This window comes from Pinus tabuliformis, chromosome X, assembly GCF_031772625.1.
Source record: "Pinus tabuliformis cultivar Carrire ecotype Pingquan chromosome X, CPIR1, whole genome shotgun sequence".
NCBI classification, from domain to species: Eukaryota; Viridiplantae; Streptophyta; class Pinopsida; order Pinales; family Pinaceae; genus Pinus; species Pinus tabuliformis.
Window position 1 is genome coordinate 435,076,106 of NC_142308.1, and position 20,226 is coordinate 435,096,331.

General features: G+C 38.6%; 1 protein-coding gene across 1 annotated transcript in view; it reads left to right on the forward strand.

The window, feature by feature from the left end:
• LOC149140434 (protein LOWER TEMPERATURE 1-like) overlaps positions 1–17,106 on the forward strand; it is a 231,094-nt gene extending 213,988 nt beyond the window's left edge. The window contains exons 5-6 of the mRNA XM_089449555.1: positions 16,429–16,532; positions 16,768–17,106. Coding sequence (XP_089305681.1) covers positions 16,429–16,532; positions 16,768–16,797 — 134 coding nt within the window. The 3' untranslated portion in view covers positions 16,798–17,106. The remainder of the gene's footprint in view (positions 1–16,428; positions 16,533–16,767) is intronic.
• The last annotated feature ends 3,120 nt before the right edge of the window (positions 17,107–20,226 follow it).

The following is a 20,226-nucleotide window of genomic DNA, read 5'->3' on the forward strand; positions in this document are numbered from 1 at the left end:
GGGTTTCCCCACGTTGGGGTTTGTCCCTGGTTGGTGCCACATCTTTTGTCCTCTTGTCTTGGCTTGTCTTCTACTGTTTATGTTTATGTTCTATCTGCTTTTTACTATCATGTTGATGTGATTGCTAATTTGAATATTTATATTGGGCTAATAAATAAATTGAAGTAAAATTGCTCTAAAGCATAGAACATACCATTGTTGCCTAAAATTAACATGGTATCAGAGCTGAGGTGAAGACAAAACCCAAGCAAGAATGAAAGAGCAATCGCCAAAGACAGTTGGACAAGGACAAAAGGTTCAATGGGTTCCCCATCCTACTTCCTGGCTGAAGATAAGCTCCATGATAAATTTGACTATCATGGATGGAAGATGTCTCTTGATTTGACCTTGGAAGAAAAAGAAGTGATGGACTATGTGTAGGGTAAAATCCCTGAACCTCCTTCAAATGCACCGGCTGTTGTGAAGACCAAGTACAATAGGGCTGAAGTCAAAGCAAAGAAGATTATCAGGGATTCCATTGACAAGCATCTGGTGGCCTACATCTCCGAATTGAAGACCTCCTAGGAGATCTACCACAGGTTGGTCGGCATGTGCAAGGTTAATAATGCTAATCAAATTCTATTTCTCAAGAATAAGTTGAAGGATATTAAGAAGAGAAAGGACAATGATATCCAATCCTATTTCTTGAGGATTATTGAGATCAAGAATGATCTACTCTCAATTGGAGAAGTCATTCCTGACATGGAACTTACTCTCACCACCCTTGGAGGACTCCTACATGAGTGGTATGTATTTAGAACCACCGTCCTCAACAATGATCGAATTCCAGGGTTTGAAGAATTGATGTTGAGATGCATTCAAGAAGAAACAAGAATGGTGGAGCAAGAAATACCTTCTAATACAAGCAATCCCACTGCATTCTCCGGTCATGCCAAAAGGAGAAATAATGCAAGGTCTAAAGGTCATTTCCATGGAAAGTCTGGATCTAAGGGAGGAAGGAAGGGCAGGTGCTTTGTTTGCAATAATTTTGGCCACTATGCAAGGGAAAAAGGAGTGCGAGACATTAAGGAAATGGTTGACCCTCCAAGAAATCAAGGAACTGCAGGTATGAAGAATCAAATGTTGTTAACAATAAGCAAAAAGAGTACTATCTTATATCGGCCCTCTCCACTGCCTCTCCTCCGGACACTTTGGGAAATTGGTTGATTGATAGTGGTGCCTCAAGGCACTTCACTGGATACAAGGAAGCCCTCTCTAATCTGATAGAAAAGGAGACAAACTTGGAGATCATCCTTGGAGACGATGCCACCTATCTCGTGAAGGGAGTAGGGAATGTTACCCTTCAATTGAATCAAGGTAACACTATTCATTTGCAAGAAGTACTATATGTACTTGATTTCAAGAACCTGGTGTCCATTTTAGCCATGGAGGACAAAGGATTCAAGGTGGCATTCATCAATGGAAAGGTACGTGTTTGGAAAAGAAATTTTAAAGATTCTTTTACTCTCAGTTTCAAGGTTGACACTTTATATCAAGTTGGAGGAAGTCCATTGGGAGCGATGTCTTGTGACACATCTCTACAATCTGAATTTGGCACCAGAGGTTTGCCCATCTTCATTATAAGACCCTACCCGATGTGAGACAGATGGTGACAAGCAATGTTTTAAAACTCCGTCTCCGGCACTGACTCGGCCGAGGGTAGACTCTGACTCCGACTCCAACTCGGTATCAACTCGACCGGCTCGATTTTAATGACTAGGTCATTGTAAAAAATACATTAAATATTTATTTTTTTATAAAAAAACATAATTTTAAAGATTTTAATTCATGTTTCCAAACACACAACATTAGAATATAGATAGAAGACAACATATGATCAAAGTAGGCTCATGTATATATCCATTATATCAAAATGGCACCCAATGCATTGTCCAATACATACATGATGATGATATAGAGAATCAAGATCAAAACAAAAACACATAACAAATGATGCAAGATATTCTGATTATTAGAACATGGAAAATTCAATCCAAAAATTTGCACAGTAAGGATGAAATTGTTTTTTTTATTAAGCAATGTCAGTTTGTTCATCCACTTCAAGTGGCTTTATTAACTTACCCCTAATCTCCATGTTCTATTTTGGATGTTTAGTTAATCCTTGAATTATGTTTTGGAGGAAAAGGAGGATGCATAGAGAAAAACATTTTTGCGCATGGGACATAAATTGTGCCTATTGCATGATGCATCAAAGGAGTGGATGCCACATTATTCTATAAAACTTAGGCATTGCTGATGATATTTCATGGATCAGAACAACTATTGTAGAAGGTGTGGTGACAAGAAGGAGAAAATGAACAAATTATTGGATTTATAATTATATTAATTTGTACTTCATCGAACGGAGAGATTCTTCTATTACTGTAATTATGTTTGTCTCTAAATTTCCTTTAGGCTTAAAATTGACACCTTTGTGTCAATACTTTTCAAAAGAGGATATGTGAAAGGTCGTGGTCTTTGTGAGGTCAGTGGGATTTGGTGATGTGCTATATGTAGCTAGTCAACTGACACTTCTGCAGCAAATATTGCAACTAACACTTCTGCAACAAATATTGATGTCTGAGTTGTGTTTTAGAAACTATACATTTTGCAAGGTGAAACTCAGTTTTCTATGGGATTCAATTTCCGATTCTGTAGGCTCCTAGTCTATCATTTGTGATTCAAATAGCCAATAATCAGAAAGTTTGTTTGCATGTTAAAATGTCACAGTGAATTCAGTTTTCGAAAGAACATTGAATCTTTTGATTGATGATACTTAAGTTATTCCAGGCAATTCATCCATAGCCTGGGCCTCTTTTTCTAACCCGGCCGGGTTAATGCTGGCTCGGCCTGCCGAACCAAATCCAAGGTTGAGTCAATTTTTTTTGGCCTGGCTCGGACCAACTCAGCCGAGTCGGTTCCGAGCCAGCTGTTTTTGAAAACAGTGGTGACAAGTATGCCTAAGTTCAAAGTAGAGCATGAAGGTGTATGTCTGGGATGTGCCAAAGGAAAACTTACAAGGGGACCACTCCCCTCAAGTAATAGCAAGACCAGAGACATATTGTAATTGATCCACTCTGACATATCTGGTATGATGCCCGTAACTCTTTGGGAGGATACTTATATTATCTCACCCAATGTTGCATTAATCATTATCAAGATTAAATCGGCATGGGGAAAAAATCGTAAAAATCGGGAAAAAATCGATAAAAATCGGGAAAAAATCGTAACATACAAAAATATTCATTTTTTTTTCAATTTTTTTACTATCTAAAGCATTGACAACATAAAATAAATACATTGACACATAAATATGATAAAAGAACTAATATATAAGATGTTTAATATCATTTCTAGTGCTACATTACACATAACAATGAATCATGTCCTGAATAGTAAGTCTTGACTCATGACTTCCAACTCAACCTCAAAATATATAAAATCTAATACTAAAGTCTAATACTAAATAACTAAAGTCTAATACTATTGATTTCCTCTGCCCCTCTTGCGAGAAAATGCAATAGCTTTCCCTTTTCCTCTAGATGTAGATGCCGGTGGAGTTGGCAGTGGACTTTACTGTGCTCTAGAAGCTGAAGAACTAGGAGCTATAGGAGGTAGACCACGTCCTCTATTGGTGGCAGGGGTAGCCTGGGTAGGTGGTGTCACCTCTTCCTCCTGTTGCTCCGCCTCCTCCTCCACCTTCACTACCTCCTGCACTAACCAATCATCAACAGACTCTATGAGAGGCCTCTCGGCCTCAACTCTCCATGCAGCAGTGGTGTCAATCCCATCCAATGAGATGGCCTCCATATCAGGTGTCCTCTCAAATTGCCTCACCCACAATCGAATATTGTAGTAGACGTAGACCATGTCATTAAGTCGCTGGGACTCCAACCTGTACAAAGATCATGAAATAATAATTATAAAAACAAATATTGTTTAATGAATTCAAAATTATTTGGAAATTTGCAATATTTTAAGTGTTAACCTATTGCGCTTCTTGTTGTGTATTTTTTCAAATATACTCCAGTGGTGCTCACATCCTGAAGAGCTACATGTTTGGCTGAGGATTCGAATGGCAAGATTTTGCAGAAGGGGTACTCTGGCACCATACATTCTCCACCATGCATCTACAACAAAATTACAAATAAAATTTTAAATAAAAATAAGAAAAAAAATGAAATTTGAAAATTGAATCAAAGTATGAAGTTATGAACTTGAAGAGACAATGAAATTTGAAACAAACTAAAAAATACTTGGCATTTTAGTCGTCTTATTAGTCACAGCCATGTCAAAGCCAAATGTGCCACCTGCCATCCTGTATGTCTCAATTTTTTTGGAGATTTCTGTACATTCTACTGGAGATCGCACCATCCTTTGAACACAAGTTAAGAATCCATCCATGATCTCAGCATCAAATAAGAACCCACATGCGTAAGAAAATGCGGGGTTCAGGTAGATCCCTGCAGCATGAATGGGACGATGGAGTGTGTTGTTCCATCGTTTATCAATCACTTCATAGGAGTTGTCTCTGAAACCCCTCATCTCCCTTATCATCATAGTAGGCCCAAATGGATTCTTTCGCCCTGTCCATGGCCTCATACAAATAGCCCATTGCGGGCTTCTCACCATCAACTAATCGAAGAACCTTTACCAAAGGTTCAGTAACGGTGCACACCTTCTGCACTCCCGCTCAGAAGTCTTCCTGGTATGAAACTAGTCTGCATATGGCCTCTCCCTCTGGATGGCGGCTCATTGTTAAAGCACGCCACTCCTCTGAAAGAAACATTCTCTTCACATCCCACATAGAATTCAAGAGGGATTGAAGAGATATGAAACTGGTGGCAAACCGTGTAATGGCGGGGTGCACTAACTCTTTGTTGTTGGTGAATTTTCTCATCAAGCTAAGCACAAATGTATGATTATATATAAATTTTGTAATGCTTTTTGATGACTCAACAATATCTTTGACAAAGGAAATTTTCCCTATGCCCTCCAACATCAAATCAATACGATGTGAAACACAAGGTGTCCAAAATAAAGTAGGATGTTTCTCTATAAGCATCCTGCTAGCAACAACATAATTTGCAGCATTGTTTGTTATGACTTGGACAACATGTTCTGCACCCACTTCCAAAATAAACACATCCAGCAAATCACATAAAGTTTTTGCATCTTTGATATGTGCAAATGCATCAATAGATTTCATAAACATAGTCCCCTTGGGACAACTAACCTAGAAGTTTATGAGGGTTCTCCCTTTTGGTCAGTCCAACCATCTGACATCACAGTGCATCCTATTTGTGCCCATGATTCCCTAAACTCCTCCAATCCTTTGGTGTAGTGAACCTTTTCATTTTGAAGAATTCGGCCTCTAAAGTCATGATAAGAAGGGATTTTGTACCCTGGGCCAATAGTTGCAATAGCATCAACAATAGGATGGAAAAATGGATTATTTCTTACAATGCTGAAAGGAATATCACTCCAAAGGAGAAATTTGGCCAACAACTTGTCAGCTTGTTCTTTCTCAATTTTTTTAATCATCGAAGTGATAGATGGTTGTGAACCAGGCGTGGTTCTAGGAACAAAAAATGATGAGGCAGCTACGGGGTTGGTTGATGCTAAAGTAGAACCAGTGCCATTTCCTTGTTCACCTGACTTTGTTAGTTGCTTCTTCATTTCTGCTTTCGCCTTTCTATTGTGTTCTAAATTTTCCAATGATCTCATGGCTTTTCGGATGATTTCAGGATTTGTATTTGTGCAAGGTCCTATATCAAATCCAAGGATTTGTGCAAGGTGATACTTCAATTTGTACACCCTCACTGACATATGTTGCCCACACAACTTGTAAGACAAGTTCATTCTATCAATCCCTCCATCAGGGTCACCAAATTTCCACAGAGGGTCCAATTTCCTTGGCATGTTTGACTTTGAACTTTGAACTTTGAACTTGAAGTTGAATGGTGATTCGGTGAACCTATGGCAAAATAAGGATTACAATTTACAAGTTACAAACTTACAATTTACATAGTACAAAAACCAAAAAAAAATTACATACATGAGTAACATAAGTTATAACAAAAGTAAAACACGTGGAGTTTTTGACAATTTAAGAAATTTTAACAAACAAAATGAAAAATCAAATGACAAAAATCCCATCAGGATTCAAATCAATACAAAAATATTTGATAACCCATTGAATTCTTTTGATAAACAGTGGGTTATCCAGATTCCAAACCCAACCAAAAACATAGAAAAAAATCCAAAACAAAGTTACAAAACACAAAATGTTGGTGCCCATACCGGTTTTATGGAGAAAATTCGTCTCCTCCTTAGCTCTCACTCTGTTTTTCTCCTCCAATTAGCGGATTCAGCTTCCAAACGACCAAGAGGTCACTCCAAAACCCCGTCGCTGCCGGCGTGTCGCTGTCTGCTGTGCAAATGAATTAAAAAAAATCGTTTTTTTTTGTTATATAACACGTTGTTGGTAAGGGCAATGATTTTTTGAGGTCGAAACGCGATCTTTATGAAAAAATCGCCAGAAAAAAATACATGTATTAATCGCGCGATAATATCACTGATTTCAAAAACTGGCGATTTTATGATATAGTCGGGATCAGTGCAACATTGATGTCACCTTTACGGATAATTATTCTCGCAAGACCTAGATCTACTTCTTGAAGAAGAAGGATGAAGTGTTCACCTGGTTCTGACATTTCAAAGCCTTGATCGAAAACCAATTCGAGAAGAAAATCAAAATATTGAGGAATGATAATGGGACCGAGTACGAATCCAATGAATTCCAAGATTATTGCAAAGAAGCTGGCATTAAGAGGGAGACTACAACGCCATATACTCCCGCGCAAAATGGTGTGGCTGAAAGGAAGAATCACTCTATTGTAGAAGTTGTTCGTGCCATGCTTCATGATCAAGGCCTTCCGAAGTTTCTATTAGCTGAAGCTGCAAATACTGCCGTGTATGTTCAAAACCGATGCCCTCATCAAGCATTGGACTCCAAGACTCCCGAAGAAATGTTCACTGGTAAGAAACCCAATGTCTCTCATTTTAGAATTTTTGGAAGTCCCGTATATTTTCATGTGCCGAAAGATAAAAGAAGCAAATTGGGTGCGTCTGGGAAGAAAGGAATCTTTGTGGGCTATAGTGAAAATTCTAAGGGATATAGAATTTATTTGGCTGGTCAAAAGGAAGTTGAGATAAATCATGATGTCACCTTCGATGAAGATATGGCCCTCAGCAAGATCAACAAACTTCCTATTATAAGGAAGGACAAAGAGGCTGACACTGGAAATCAGGGTGAAAAAGAGGATGAAACGATGTCTGATGTTGATGAACCTTTGGATCCTACAGATCCTCCTCCTCATGAGCCCTCCTCCTCCAAGAGGAGACCCTCATGGCTTAGGGAGACTCTCAAAGATGCCGAGAGACATATTGCACCAAAGGGGGACTTTCTGTGAAAGCAAGAAGCTAAACAGGTATCAAGGATATTTGACCGCCATGAGCACTATCATTCAAAATGAGCCTTCATCATTTGAAGAAGCCGTGAAGCATCAAGTATGGAAAGATGCTATGAATGAAGAATATGAGTCAATTATGAAGAATGATGTTTAGGATATGGTCCCTAGACCCTAGGACAAATCGGTTGTCACCTCTAAGTGGCTCTACAAAATCAAGCATGGAGCTGATGGAAGTGCAGACCCTCTCATTCACAAATGTAAGAGGGAGTTGGCTTCTAAATTTGAGATGAAGGACCTAGGACCGATGCACTATTTCCTAGGGTTGGAGGTCTGGCAAAAGCCAAGTGAAATTTTCCTCTCTCAAGGAAAATATGTTGTGAAGATATTGGAAAGATTTGGGATGGTGGACTGCAAGCCTGTGACTACTCCGATGGAACTTAACTTTAAGAAGTTATGTGGTAGTGTTGCTAGACCTGAATTGGGAAATGCTTCTGAGTATCGTCAACTCATAGGAGCATTGATGTTCTTGGTGAACTCCCGTCCAGACATATGTTTTGCAGTTAACACATTGAGCCAATATATGGTTGAGCCTCATCATATACATCGGATTGGTGCCAAGAATCTTCTGAGATATCTTCGGGGCACAATCACTTGTGGACTGAGATAAACTGCCGGAGATGTGAGGTTGCCTGGTTAATCTGATGCTGATTGGGCTAGCATTGTGGTGGATCGCAAGAGCACTTATGGATGTTGTTTTTCTTTGGGTTCTGCTTCGATATCCGAGATGAGAAGGAAGCAGAAATCAGTTGCCTTGAGCACCGCCGAGGGCGAAAACATAGCTGCTAGTATGGCCTCCTATGAAGCTGTCTGGTTGAGGAAGCTCTTTAGTGAGCTATTTGGACATGTGCTAGATACCACCGTGATCCTCTGTGACCAGTGTTGCACGAAGCGCCCCCCCCGGTTCCAATCCCCGAAGCGCGTCCCGTACGGAAGCGCCTAGGAAGCTTGGCCGGAAGCGCGAGACACTTCCTGGAAATTTGGAAGCGCTGGCGCTTCCGAAGCGCGCTTTGTACGGCGCTTCCCAGACGCTTCCGTACGCTTCCAGAAAAGCTTCCGAAAAGCATTTAGAAAATCGTTTTTTTTTCAATTTTTTTTAAAATTTTAGGTGAGTTTGCTTGTTGGGGGTGGGTCCACCTTGGGTTAGGGTGACAAATGAAAGCAAAAAAAAATATAAATATAGCAGATGCTCCCTCATGGTAATGTTAAATTCTTAAAGTAAAAGTGACATTCTCCTTTATTTTTCATTTTCATCCTTTTACTTGAATTTTTAACATTACCATGAAATGACTCAGAATGTTTGAGAGTGGTTCCAGCCTCATTGGACTTCATATGGAGAAAATAGAATTTCATATCCTATTCAAAATTCAATAGACTTAACAGTTTTCAGGTATTCAGGATCAATGGGATTGTGGCATTTCATTAGATTATATCAAGTATGAAGGTATGCGATTAGCATTTAATCAAGAGCACCAAGCCCTATATGTACCCTGGTGTTGGTGGTGTTAATTGTTGAACTCCTTTGTCACGCGGCACGCCCTTAGCAAAAAATTACCTTTCAATCAAGTCAAAATCATCGATCAAACATGTTAAGCTTTTTCTACCATATTTTAAGTCTTGAATTAGGTAGTTTGATCAAAATTGGGCAATGTTGACTAATATCCCTAGACAATCGAGGTAGAGGCAAAGGCTAGACAAGAGGAGAAGAATCTAGATTCTAGATCATTAATGTACAATGGATGTTATATCTATCTTGATTTATGCAAAAATATGCATGTTTTCATGTCTTCTACAATTAATTTGGTATTTGGGATGTTTGTTTTGAGTATAAATGCAAAAAAATATAAAATATATATATATATATATATAGCAGACGCTTCCGCGGACGCTTCGGCGTCCCCGCTTCCAAAAAACGCTTCCGCTTCGCTCCCCCTTCGTGCAACATTGTCTGTGACAACCAGAGTGGGATCCGATTATCAGAGAATCCTGTGCTTCATGATCGCTCCGAGCATATAGATATCAGGTACCACTTTATCCGGGATATGGTACAACGAGGAGCAATAAAGCTCCATCACATTGGGACTGATGAGTAGTTCATCTGATTCTGACATGTATAAATGAAGTTATGAATTTATTTTGATTATGGACAAATTGTCAAGGTCGGCCAACAAACTTATGTAGGCTCAGAAGCCCAATAGTCACGTCTATTCATCCTCAACGATTTCTATAAATACATGATGCCTTAGCCTCATTTGGACACACTCATCTTCATATTTCTCTCTCTCTCTTCTCATTGATTGGGTACGGATTTCTGGGCCTCTCTCTCTCCACACGCTTGAAATTTCGGGAGAGCGAAATTTCAGGAGGTCGAAATTTTAGGAGGCCGAAATTCTGGACAGTTTGACCAAGCATTGACCAGCATGCATTGACCTTCTTTGACTGCATTTTTGTGAGGGCTATCTCTGTCTGGGCGGGTTGCATTTCTGGGCATGGAAATCGAGGCCAAACATTGACTTTGACCAGCATTGACTGTATCTAGGGCTGACCGCAGGGTTGGCTATTTGACCAGATTTAACTGGGTTGTTTTGAGGGCCGATTCATCTTGCTATTTGGAGGTCGAAGTTGACTGATTTGTTGAGGGCCAAATTTTCCCTGTTGACCAGAGTTGACTTTTTTGGTTAGGGCTCTTTTTGTTGCTATCATAAATTATCAGATTTGTAAATTGTACTCTCTGCTGGAATATTGAAGACTATAAGAAGAATTGATCAAGGTTTTCCCCACATTGGGGTTTGTCCCTAGCTGGTGCCACATCTTGTGTCCTCTTGTCTTGGCTTGTCTTCTATTGTTTATGTTTATGCTCTATCTACATTTTACTATCATGTTGATGCGATTGCTAATTTGAATATTGATATTGGACTCATAAAGAAATTGAAGTAAAATTGCTCTAAAGCATAGAACATACCATTGTTGCCTAAAATTAACAATATGTCCTCATATGAAATATGAGGTGGTTGACTAGAATTGAGGAACTCTGATTGGAAGCTCCTGGGAATGAATGTGTGAAGAAAGGAAGAGATCGTGGAATATGCAACCATGGTAAAGACAATCAACATCCGAAAGACCAAGAATATTTGACTAGGATATCTCCATGGAAGATATGAATACTCTGATGGAGTCTGAAAAAAAAGAGACCCTTGACAATATATATTTTTGGGGGATGTGTCGATATGTATGTAGGATGCTGATGCAAACTAGAAGATGTCACGATGAAAGACCATCACAAAGATAATGTTGATTTTAATGTTCACTCCTTTATTCTTGAACAAATATCTGGATGGGTTTATGCAAGGGCTTTTGAGGGAAGATCTATGGATATCTTCCACCACCAATGCACATGTAGTAGGATGAAAGATCCTTAAGTAAACATGGCATGAAGGAAGGCCAGATATGGATTGATGGATCACTTTCTGATGATGACATGGCTGACTCATGGATGAAAGTGATGGATGGTCGGTGCCCTATGTAGAAGTCCCAAACATGAAGATGCCTAGATAATTAAAAGAAGTTCATGACATCGTGAAGAGGAGTTTCTCAAGCAGTTGGTTGTCCCATCATCTCCACCTGAGGAGCTGCTGTAGGTCCCTAATTAAGAGGGAACCTGGAAACAAGTTTCTTACTTGGAAGAAACTTGGAAATTCCTAAGCCAAGAGGGAGTTTAGGTACATTCATTCCGTAGGAATGAGTACATTCCTTTATTGGAATAGATATGCCCTCCCTAATTACGAGGGAGAGATAGATACATCATTCTTGTCTTCATTTGGGAAGACAAAATGGAGGATTGGGTAAAGATCTGGCATTCAATATTCTTTGAGGATGAGTTAGGGCATCCAATATAAGAGTAGTTGTAGAGGACCGATATTCTTTGAGGATTCAGAATCCGATATAAGAATAGTCCTAGTGGAACACACCCTGAGAACCCGGGTGGGGTATGTTCCAAGAGAGACAATGATGAGGGTGTCTATACATCATTGGTCTCAACAACATTGTGCTCAGATCTCGTGGAGAGATAGAGTTGTTAGTCAAGGCCTTGCTATGTGATAATTCTGGTTGATATGATACTAAATGAATGGGTTACCAATCCGACGATTCTTATGAGAAATTCTTCAGATTGAGAATGACCAAGTACCATTATGAATACCTCCCTTGTTAAGAGGGAGTGTTGAAAAGTGTAACTAGGTTCGGTCTTCATAATGATATGTGTAATTGTGATTTTATATAATTGATGTAAAGAAGAAAAGTAAAATTATTATTGTAATGCTTGTCTCATGGGTTTCATGAGCAAGGAATTTTATTTTTAGTGATGGCTCCCATTGTGAGCCTTTAGGATTGGTCATCTTGTCATAAAAGTCAATTTGAGTCTATGTCATGTATGAATGACCCTTCTTGGGCATGTTACATTTTGTATGAGTCATTAGATAAGTATAAATAGCCCTCCAAGACAAGCACATGCATCTCTCTTCAAGTTGGATTCAAGATGGAATTAATAAACTCCTCCAACAGACATGTCGGCTCACTCTCTTCAAGTTGGCTAATTTGAGGAGGAAACAACTATAAATAGGGCTACTCAACATCACTTTTGAGACAAAATTTCGGTGGAGCAGAGATCTGAAACAGAGGTGCGAAAAAGGGAAAAGAAGAAGCCTCCCAACCAGCGAAGTAAGAAGAAGGAAGAGCGAAGTTCTTACGGTTATTTTTGGGGTCTGTTTTAAGGGCTATAAACCTCCATACGTGTAGGGAAGAAAGAGGCATGTTGCAACAGTGGAAGTTGAGGAAAATTGCAGTCATCCTAGGGAGCCGAAGTGGAAGAAGTCAAAAGAGAAGCTGAGACAAGCCAAGAGGATACTCTATTCTAAGCAAGGGTATCAAGGATATTTCTCTAGAAGAAGGTTCTAAATTAAGGTCAAGGATTGCAGACCTAATTCAAGAAGGTCGAAGGTCTGAAGCACAAGGAAGCCGAGGTTGAAGAAGAAGCCGAGAAGGAGGAAGGAGCAGAGGGTTGACTATCATTGTCTAAGGATCTCATCAAGAGAACTTGTGTCTTGGTCTTGGAGTGGCAAATAGGTAAAGGGTCTTGGTCTTGGTATTTGTCAATTGGAATCTCTATAAGAAGAAGAAGTTGTTCGGATTTTCCTCTCCAAGAGTGAGAGGTTTTGGCCTTGGCTGATAACTTATATTTTGTGTCTCTTGTCTCTTTATGGTTTATGCATTGGTAGTTGTTTGATGAAGAACACTAATAACTTAAGTAAAAGAAGATCCTAATCTAAAGAAAACACACTCACAAGTAATTACTAATAGAAGAGAACTCACATAATTGCTATGCCCTAGATTTATCAACAATTTTGACCCCCAACTTCAGTCCAGAAACCCTAGCAAACTTCGCACGTGTGAGAGAGATGTCCATAAAACTTCGATCTTCTTCTTTCTTTGATTACGTCTTCTTCTCCTACACTTGCTCTTCTTCTTTCTTTGACTACATCTTCATTTCCTACACTTCGCTCTTCTTCTTCATCCTCTTTCTCTAAGATCGAACTTGAATGTGTGCCACCAATTGAATTGAACTCCCCTTATTTATACTACTTCCATGAGATCGAATTCCTTTGATGAGGCCGACTTGACCTTCTTTGAGGCCGACTTGATGGAGGAGGCCTAAATGACCTAATTTACAATAAAATAAATTTTTTCTTGACTCAAGAAGCCCAAGAAGAGACTTTTACATAATGACAAGGTCAAGGACTCTTGACATAAACCCTAGAAGCCTATAATGGAGGCTTTGACCTATTAACCATTGACCCAAGCATGAACCCCATGCTTTAATAAGTCAATTTCCTTTACAATAAAATTTATTTTTCTTTCTTTTGACAAATACATTACATCATGACTCAAATACAATTATGAAGACCGACGCTAGTTACATTTTTCAACAGATGGAAGCTGGTTTAAACTTTAAACTACTTGGGCTTTCATCTGAAGCCTAATGATTATAAGAAGGAAGATTAGATGTGGTTAATTGCAAAACTTGAGTAAATATTAAAAGGATGGAGGTTAAGGTGGTTGTCTAGAGCAGGGAGGTTAGTGCTGGTGAAATCGGTGCTAGAAGCCATTCTTGTGTTATGGATGTCAGTGACATGGATCCCACAAGGAGTCCTAGAAAAAGTCTAAAAGATTTTATTTCAAATTCCTGTGGGCTGGAACACAAGATCACTTTGTCTTTCCCTCAGTTAAATCGATTTGTATTGCTATGCCTAAATTACTCGTTGGATGGGGCCTTAAAAATATTTTTATGTTCTCAATGACTCTTGCAGAGAAATGTGGATGGAGATTTTTGTTCCCTCAGCGTATGGACTATGGTAGTTTTTTAGAAGTATATTCACCCTTTCTCATTGGAAGACTGGATTAGGCTGAGAGATAAGCCACATTTCAATATCTGTGTCATTTGGCGTGCAATTCTCAACTCCTTTGATCTTATTGCCTCGGGTCTTGAATGGGTGGTGGGAAAGTGAGATTGGATCATGATCCTTGTCCAGGTGGTGGTCAAGACTCAAAACCATCATCTGCGTCAAGATCTTATTGATTAGCTCAAAGATAGAGGTTTCTCTCGGCTTTCTCACATTGATAACCCACCTTGTACTTCAATGATTCTTTCTGGTGTCAGGGGTGGTTATCAGCTAAAGCTTTGTAGATCAATCATGAATATTGCGAAATATGGAAGAGTTTTTTTGATGCCCTTGATGTAGGTCACGTCTAACTCTCCCATGGGGAGGATGATTTGGTTTGGGCTGATTCTTCGATGGGCATTTATACTTGCAAGTTGGGGTATCTTCATCTGATTGTCACTGCTATTGAAGAGGAGGGGGAGTGGTGGTGGAAAGGTGTATGGAAGATAAAAAGCTCAACAAAATCTCGCCTTTTTATGTGGTGTTTACTTGCTAAGAAAATTCCTACTTGGGAAAATTTGCATTAGTGTCATAAGATTGGACCTGGCTGGTGCCCATTATGTAAATCAAACAGTGAATCCATTGAGCATTTTTTTGCCAAAATACCCTTTCTTTTGTCAGGTCTGGGATGTGTGCAGTGCTGTTCTTGGCCAAGATTGTGTGTGGCAAGGGTCTTCTTTTGATGAGAGGTGGGGATTTTGGATACAAAATAGGAATACCGAACCATTTTGGGCTCTTCCCCTGCTACATGGTGGGGTGTCTGGTTGGCTCAAAATAAAGAAAAGATTAAGTCTTCTTTTCAGGAGTGAGTGGCTGCTGAAAGTTTGGCTATTTTGTCTCATTTTCCTCAGCCCATGTTTTCTCCTTGGAATAGAATTGTGATTCCAGAAGAACCTGACAAATCTCGGCCGTGGGGTTATTTTGATGGGGCTGAACAGGGGGATGATCACCAGTGTGGAGGAGGTTTTATATTACACCTATGTGAACAACACTGTTTCAAAATCAGCATGGGGATCAGGAGGGGAACAAACAATTTGGATGAACTGTTATCTTGTCATTCTTTACTGGCTTTTGCAAGATAAAAGGGATGTGATCAGCTTCAAGTGTTTGGTGATTCTTTAGTGGTCATTAACTTGGTTAATGAGATTCAACAATGCTGCAGTATACATCTATCTCATATTTTGGAGGATTTGTAGAGGATCAAGCTTAAATATGTTTTTTTCTTGTATTCACATCTACAGGGACTGAAACAGGGATGCAGATAGGCTTTCTAAGGAAGGCCTTCAGCTGGATTGGGGGATATGGCACATTGAGGAAGTCATAAATGATGAACATTTCAGATTTTATCACAGGCCTTACATGGATGAAAATAATGCCAAATTTTAGTCACATGTTTTCTGCAGCTGTTTATTTTTCATATGTAATGTTGTTAGACAGTTTATGATATTTTTTCTGGAGCCTTTCAGGCCGTTTCTCTTGGATTTTTTGATAGACTGTGGGTAACTTTATCCATCTATTCTTCTGGACTGTTGCAGACCCCTGTGGTCAAACGATGTACATATGCTTATTTACTGGTCAGCTTTTCTTTCTTGAGACACTGAATGGATTTGGGTAGATCCAATTGAATATACAATTGGTTGTGTATATGCAAAATGTAATTTTGTTTATTGTATAAATGAAATTATGGTTTTTCCTTGGGAAATAATTATTTTACGATTTTAACATCTAAATTTTCAATTTTCATTTTATATTTTTAAATTGTTAAAAATTCACAGCTCCTTTGACATACCCGTACCCCCATCTCTTCCCATACCTAGGTTTTGAAAAGAGTACCTGTAGCCGTATCCACATCTTTTGCCTCTTATGACATAAATTTATGTGTCGATTTTGTTCAAGTAGTGTTGGATAAGTCTGGATAGTGATTATGGCCATTGTTTCCCAAACAGAGTCATTTCAGTTTTACATGCCTTGTGTGTTTGATGTGTTGTCTTATTTTTTTGTTTTGTTGTGTCAAAGTAAGCCACGTCCATGTGAAGCAATATCACACTAAGCGTAGTACTTGCTTTTCTCATGCACATCATCCTTTATAAATCATGTTTTCGATAATTCAATTCAAATGCAAAGCCTTTTCACCTTAGTCGGGTGGTTGTTTGCATGCTCTTCATCTACCAGCAGGTGTTATAACAGTTATTTTTGGTTATTTAATGCAGAATTTATGTTTAGCAAGCTTTGCAATATAATAATATACAAATATAAGCTTCAGAGACAAATTTATTTCACAAAGAACATACCTGGTAAAGCAAGATTTTTTGGTAACAATCTGAACTGACATAAGTTTTTATTTATTCATTTATTTATATCAGAGGGAGGTTCAGTCCAGCTATCCGACAGGGAGATTCAAATGAGTACAGTGGATAGACTTCGTTCTCTTTTAAGAGAGAGGGGTTTGTCGACAAAAGGGAAAAAGGTGAGAGGTGTAAACTGCTATTTATTTGACTTGGCTGTTGATCAGAGATGCACTCTTAGAATTGGTATATTTTTCCCTTAGATTTGGGATAGTCACATTTTCCTTTCTCTGAGTTATAGAACCTTCTTCTTATATGGGTGTTCTATGAGATAATTGTGGTGTATATTATGATTATTAAAAACATCTTTAGGAGGAATGGGTTATGGACCATACTGACTTTATTATTTCTTTGCAGGAGGAACTCATTGCCCGGCTAAGGCAGTAACCACTTGCAATAGGAGTGAAAAATTTGTCACATGCTTGCATCAAGAACTTAGTCAGCGACTATGACAAAGACTACTTTGCTTCATTTGTTCTATAAATTGACTCTTAACACCTTCTTAGGTCTAGAATAACCTATTTTGTACTTTTAAAGGATTATTCAACTGAATGCACTCCTTTCGTCTTAAATGATTTAAGCACTGCTTTTCCATCCAAGAGATTTTTATGGAAATCTTACACTGTTTCATGTGTGAATATATGTTCCATGTACTTTAATAGGACTAGTCAAATTTTTTGTTTGTTTGTTTTTTTATTTCTTACCTTGGGTATCCAAAGAAAGGCTTCTCTCCGATGCAGAAGATTGTGACTTTGTTATTTTTTAACTGCTATTGCTAACTTGCAAATTTAAAGTGTTATTATATGGTAAGATTTTTGAATTTTTTATGCTGTACGTTGTAGATGTTGGTTGATGTTCTCTTTATTGTCTATTGAGTGATCCATGGACGTGTTACATCTGTAGTATTCTAAAAGATTCATAGGCAATAATTTCTAAGATAGATTGTTACAAAATGTTTCGCATCGTGAATTAGTAACTAAGCTCATATTTCTTTGAAAGGTTATATTATATATACCTCTTTGCTCAGCTACATTCTGAAAGCTTGGATTATTTGAGATGATCATTGTTGAGAAATCATTGCTAGTAGAATTAGGGTTAGATTTCTCTTTCTTGATAATTACTTGTGAATTATGTTGGCTTTTTTTTGTTTCTTTATTATATTATCTTTCATCAAGCAATTACCAAATTATGTGTGTATGAAGATCACAAGAATAAGAGACCAAGATGTAGGCACTCTGCCAGGGCACCCCTATCTAGGGGAAAACCCAGTCAAACTTCTTCCTTTAGTAGTTAAGACGAGATAATCCAAGACTCTTCAACCTAGACACAAACCTCCTCCAACCACCAAGTCAGCCCTTCCTTCCAGCAACTTCGATCTAGATCTTCGACCTTGCAACAACAACACTTCGACCCAGTAAATCCAGAATCTTGACCTTCTTGTAGCAAAATCTGCGACCCAACACATTCATAATTTCGACCTTCCTAGCAGCAGAACTTCGATCCAGCAAACAACCCAGTAACTTCGCATAAAAGAGAGAGAGAGAGATAGCCCATAAACTTTGACTTGCACTTCTTCCTTCTCCTTGAACTTCACACTTTTTCTGCACTTCCTTGATGTGTATCGAACTTGTTGAGTTGATGTCCAAATAGATCGAACTGCTCTTGTATATATAGCCTCTTCTGTGGGTCGAATTGTCCTTTTGTAGGCCAACTTCATTAGGCTAGGGCCGACTTGGTGTGGAGGTGAAAAATTACATTTTTGACTCAATAATTCTTTTTATATGATTCAAAAGCCCAAGAAGCGTCTCATTAAATGGACAACGACTCTAATGAGTTAGTATAAGACCTAGAAGTCCACAATGGGGACTTTGACCTATAAAATCGTGACCCAAGCATGAAACCCATGCTTTAATAAGTCATTGTAATAATAATAAAAGTTTCTTTTTCATTCTTTGACTCAAATATAAATATGAAGACCGAACCTAGTTACATTCTTCAACACTCTTAACTAGGGAGGTATTCATAATTTATGCACGTATATACAAATACAAGGAAGATCTCAAAACACAAGAACTATGAAGAACTTAGGCACACACAGTGCCATAGACTAGATTCATGACTAGGGCATCTGGGTGGGACTACAATGGACTAAAGCTTTAAGCCTCTCTAGGTACTATAGACTTGCTAACCATCAACCCAGGGAACTAGGTGCATAATGCAAGGTCAGATCTCTATGACCAATGCCACCCTCCCTACTTTGGGCACTGAACATCAACACATATGCTGACCAGATGACCTCCTAGGCATTTTGTATCACACGAGATGCCTCCTCAAGTCTCTTCCAAACACTTTTTGTTAACAAAATCATCGATATCACCCAAACTAATCATGCTTTCAAATATTCAAACTTCTTGTTGGGAAGAGACTTTGTTAACACATCAACTACCTGTTTGTCAGTCGGAACATATTGTAGTTTCACGATCCCATCTTGTACTACTAATATAGTGGTACTTATTGTTGATATGCTTCGTCCTTGCATGGAACACGGGATCTTCAAACATCTTAGTGCTGCTTTGATTATCACAGTTTATCATAGTAGGACTTAGAAGTTTCTCAAACAAATCTGACAAAAGTTTCCTCAACCATACAACCTCCTTTCCAACTTCACATGCAATCACATACTCAACTTCAACAGTACTTAAAGCAACCAAATCTTGCTTTCTACTCATCCATGAAATCATCGCAGATCCCAAACTAAAACATCCACCAGTGGTGCTTCTTCCATCAGTCTCATTGCCAACCTAATTAGAATCTGTAAAACCTGTTAGCTTGACTTCCTTGCTATCATACTTTAGACAATGATGAATAGTTGCACGTAGATATCTTAATATATGCTTGGATGCTATCTAATGATTATGACGAGGCTCCAACTGAAATTGACTAAGAATGTTCACATCAAAACATATATCCGGTCTAGTGTTTACCAGATACATCAGAGAACTCACCAACTTTCGATAGATGGTAGGATCTATGATACTTGAGTCAGAGCTTCTCAACTTCTTGAGATTGGTGATCATGGTAGTCATGGGCTTGGAGTCCAACATACCGAATTTCTGCAACAACTTAATTATATACCTTCCTTGCCCTAGATATATCTCCCCATGTCTCTGCCATATTCCAAACCTAGGTAATAATGCATCAGTGCTAGATCCTTCATCTCAAACTCGGTTGCCAACATCTTGTTGCATTCTTATATCCTCCGCTCTTCACCTCTAATAAATAAATCATCCACATATAGTAGAATAATCACTAGTGCATTATCCACAACCTTGATATAGAGATTTGGATTGACATAACTTTTGAGGAACCCGATTCTTAGAAGGTATGCATCCATTCTTGTAGACCACGCCCTAGGAGATTGCTTCAAACCATATAGGGCCTTCTTGAGTCTACAAACATGCGTGTCTTTGCCATTTATTTCAAAGCGTTTAGGTTGTTCAATGTATACTTCTTCATCGATGGTTCATTCAGAAATGCTGTTTTTACACACATTTGATGGATATTCCATCCCATTGTTGCAACCAATGAAACCAAAGATCTTATAGTAGTATATCTTGCGGTAGGTTCAAAGGTTTCTTCATAGCCTATGCCTTTCTTTTGAGAGAAACCCCTTGCAACGAATCTAAATTTGTACTTGTCTATGATTCCATCAACAACATGCTTGATCTTGTAGATCCATTTAGAAGTGACAATTGATTTGTCACTTGGTCTAGGAACAATTTCCCAAACCCCATTCTTTACGATGGATTGATATTT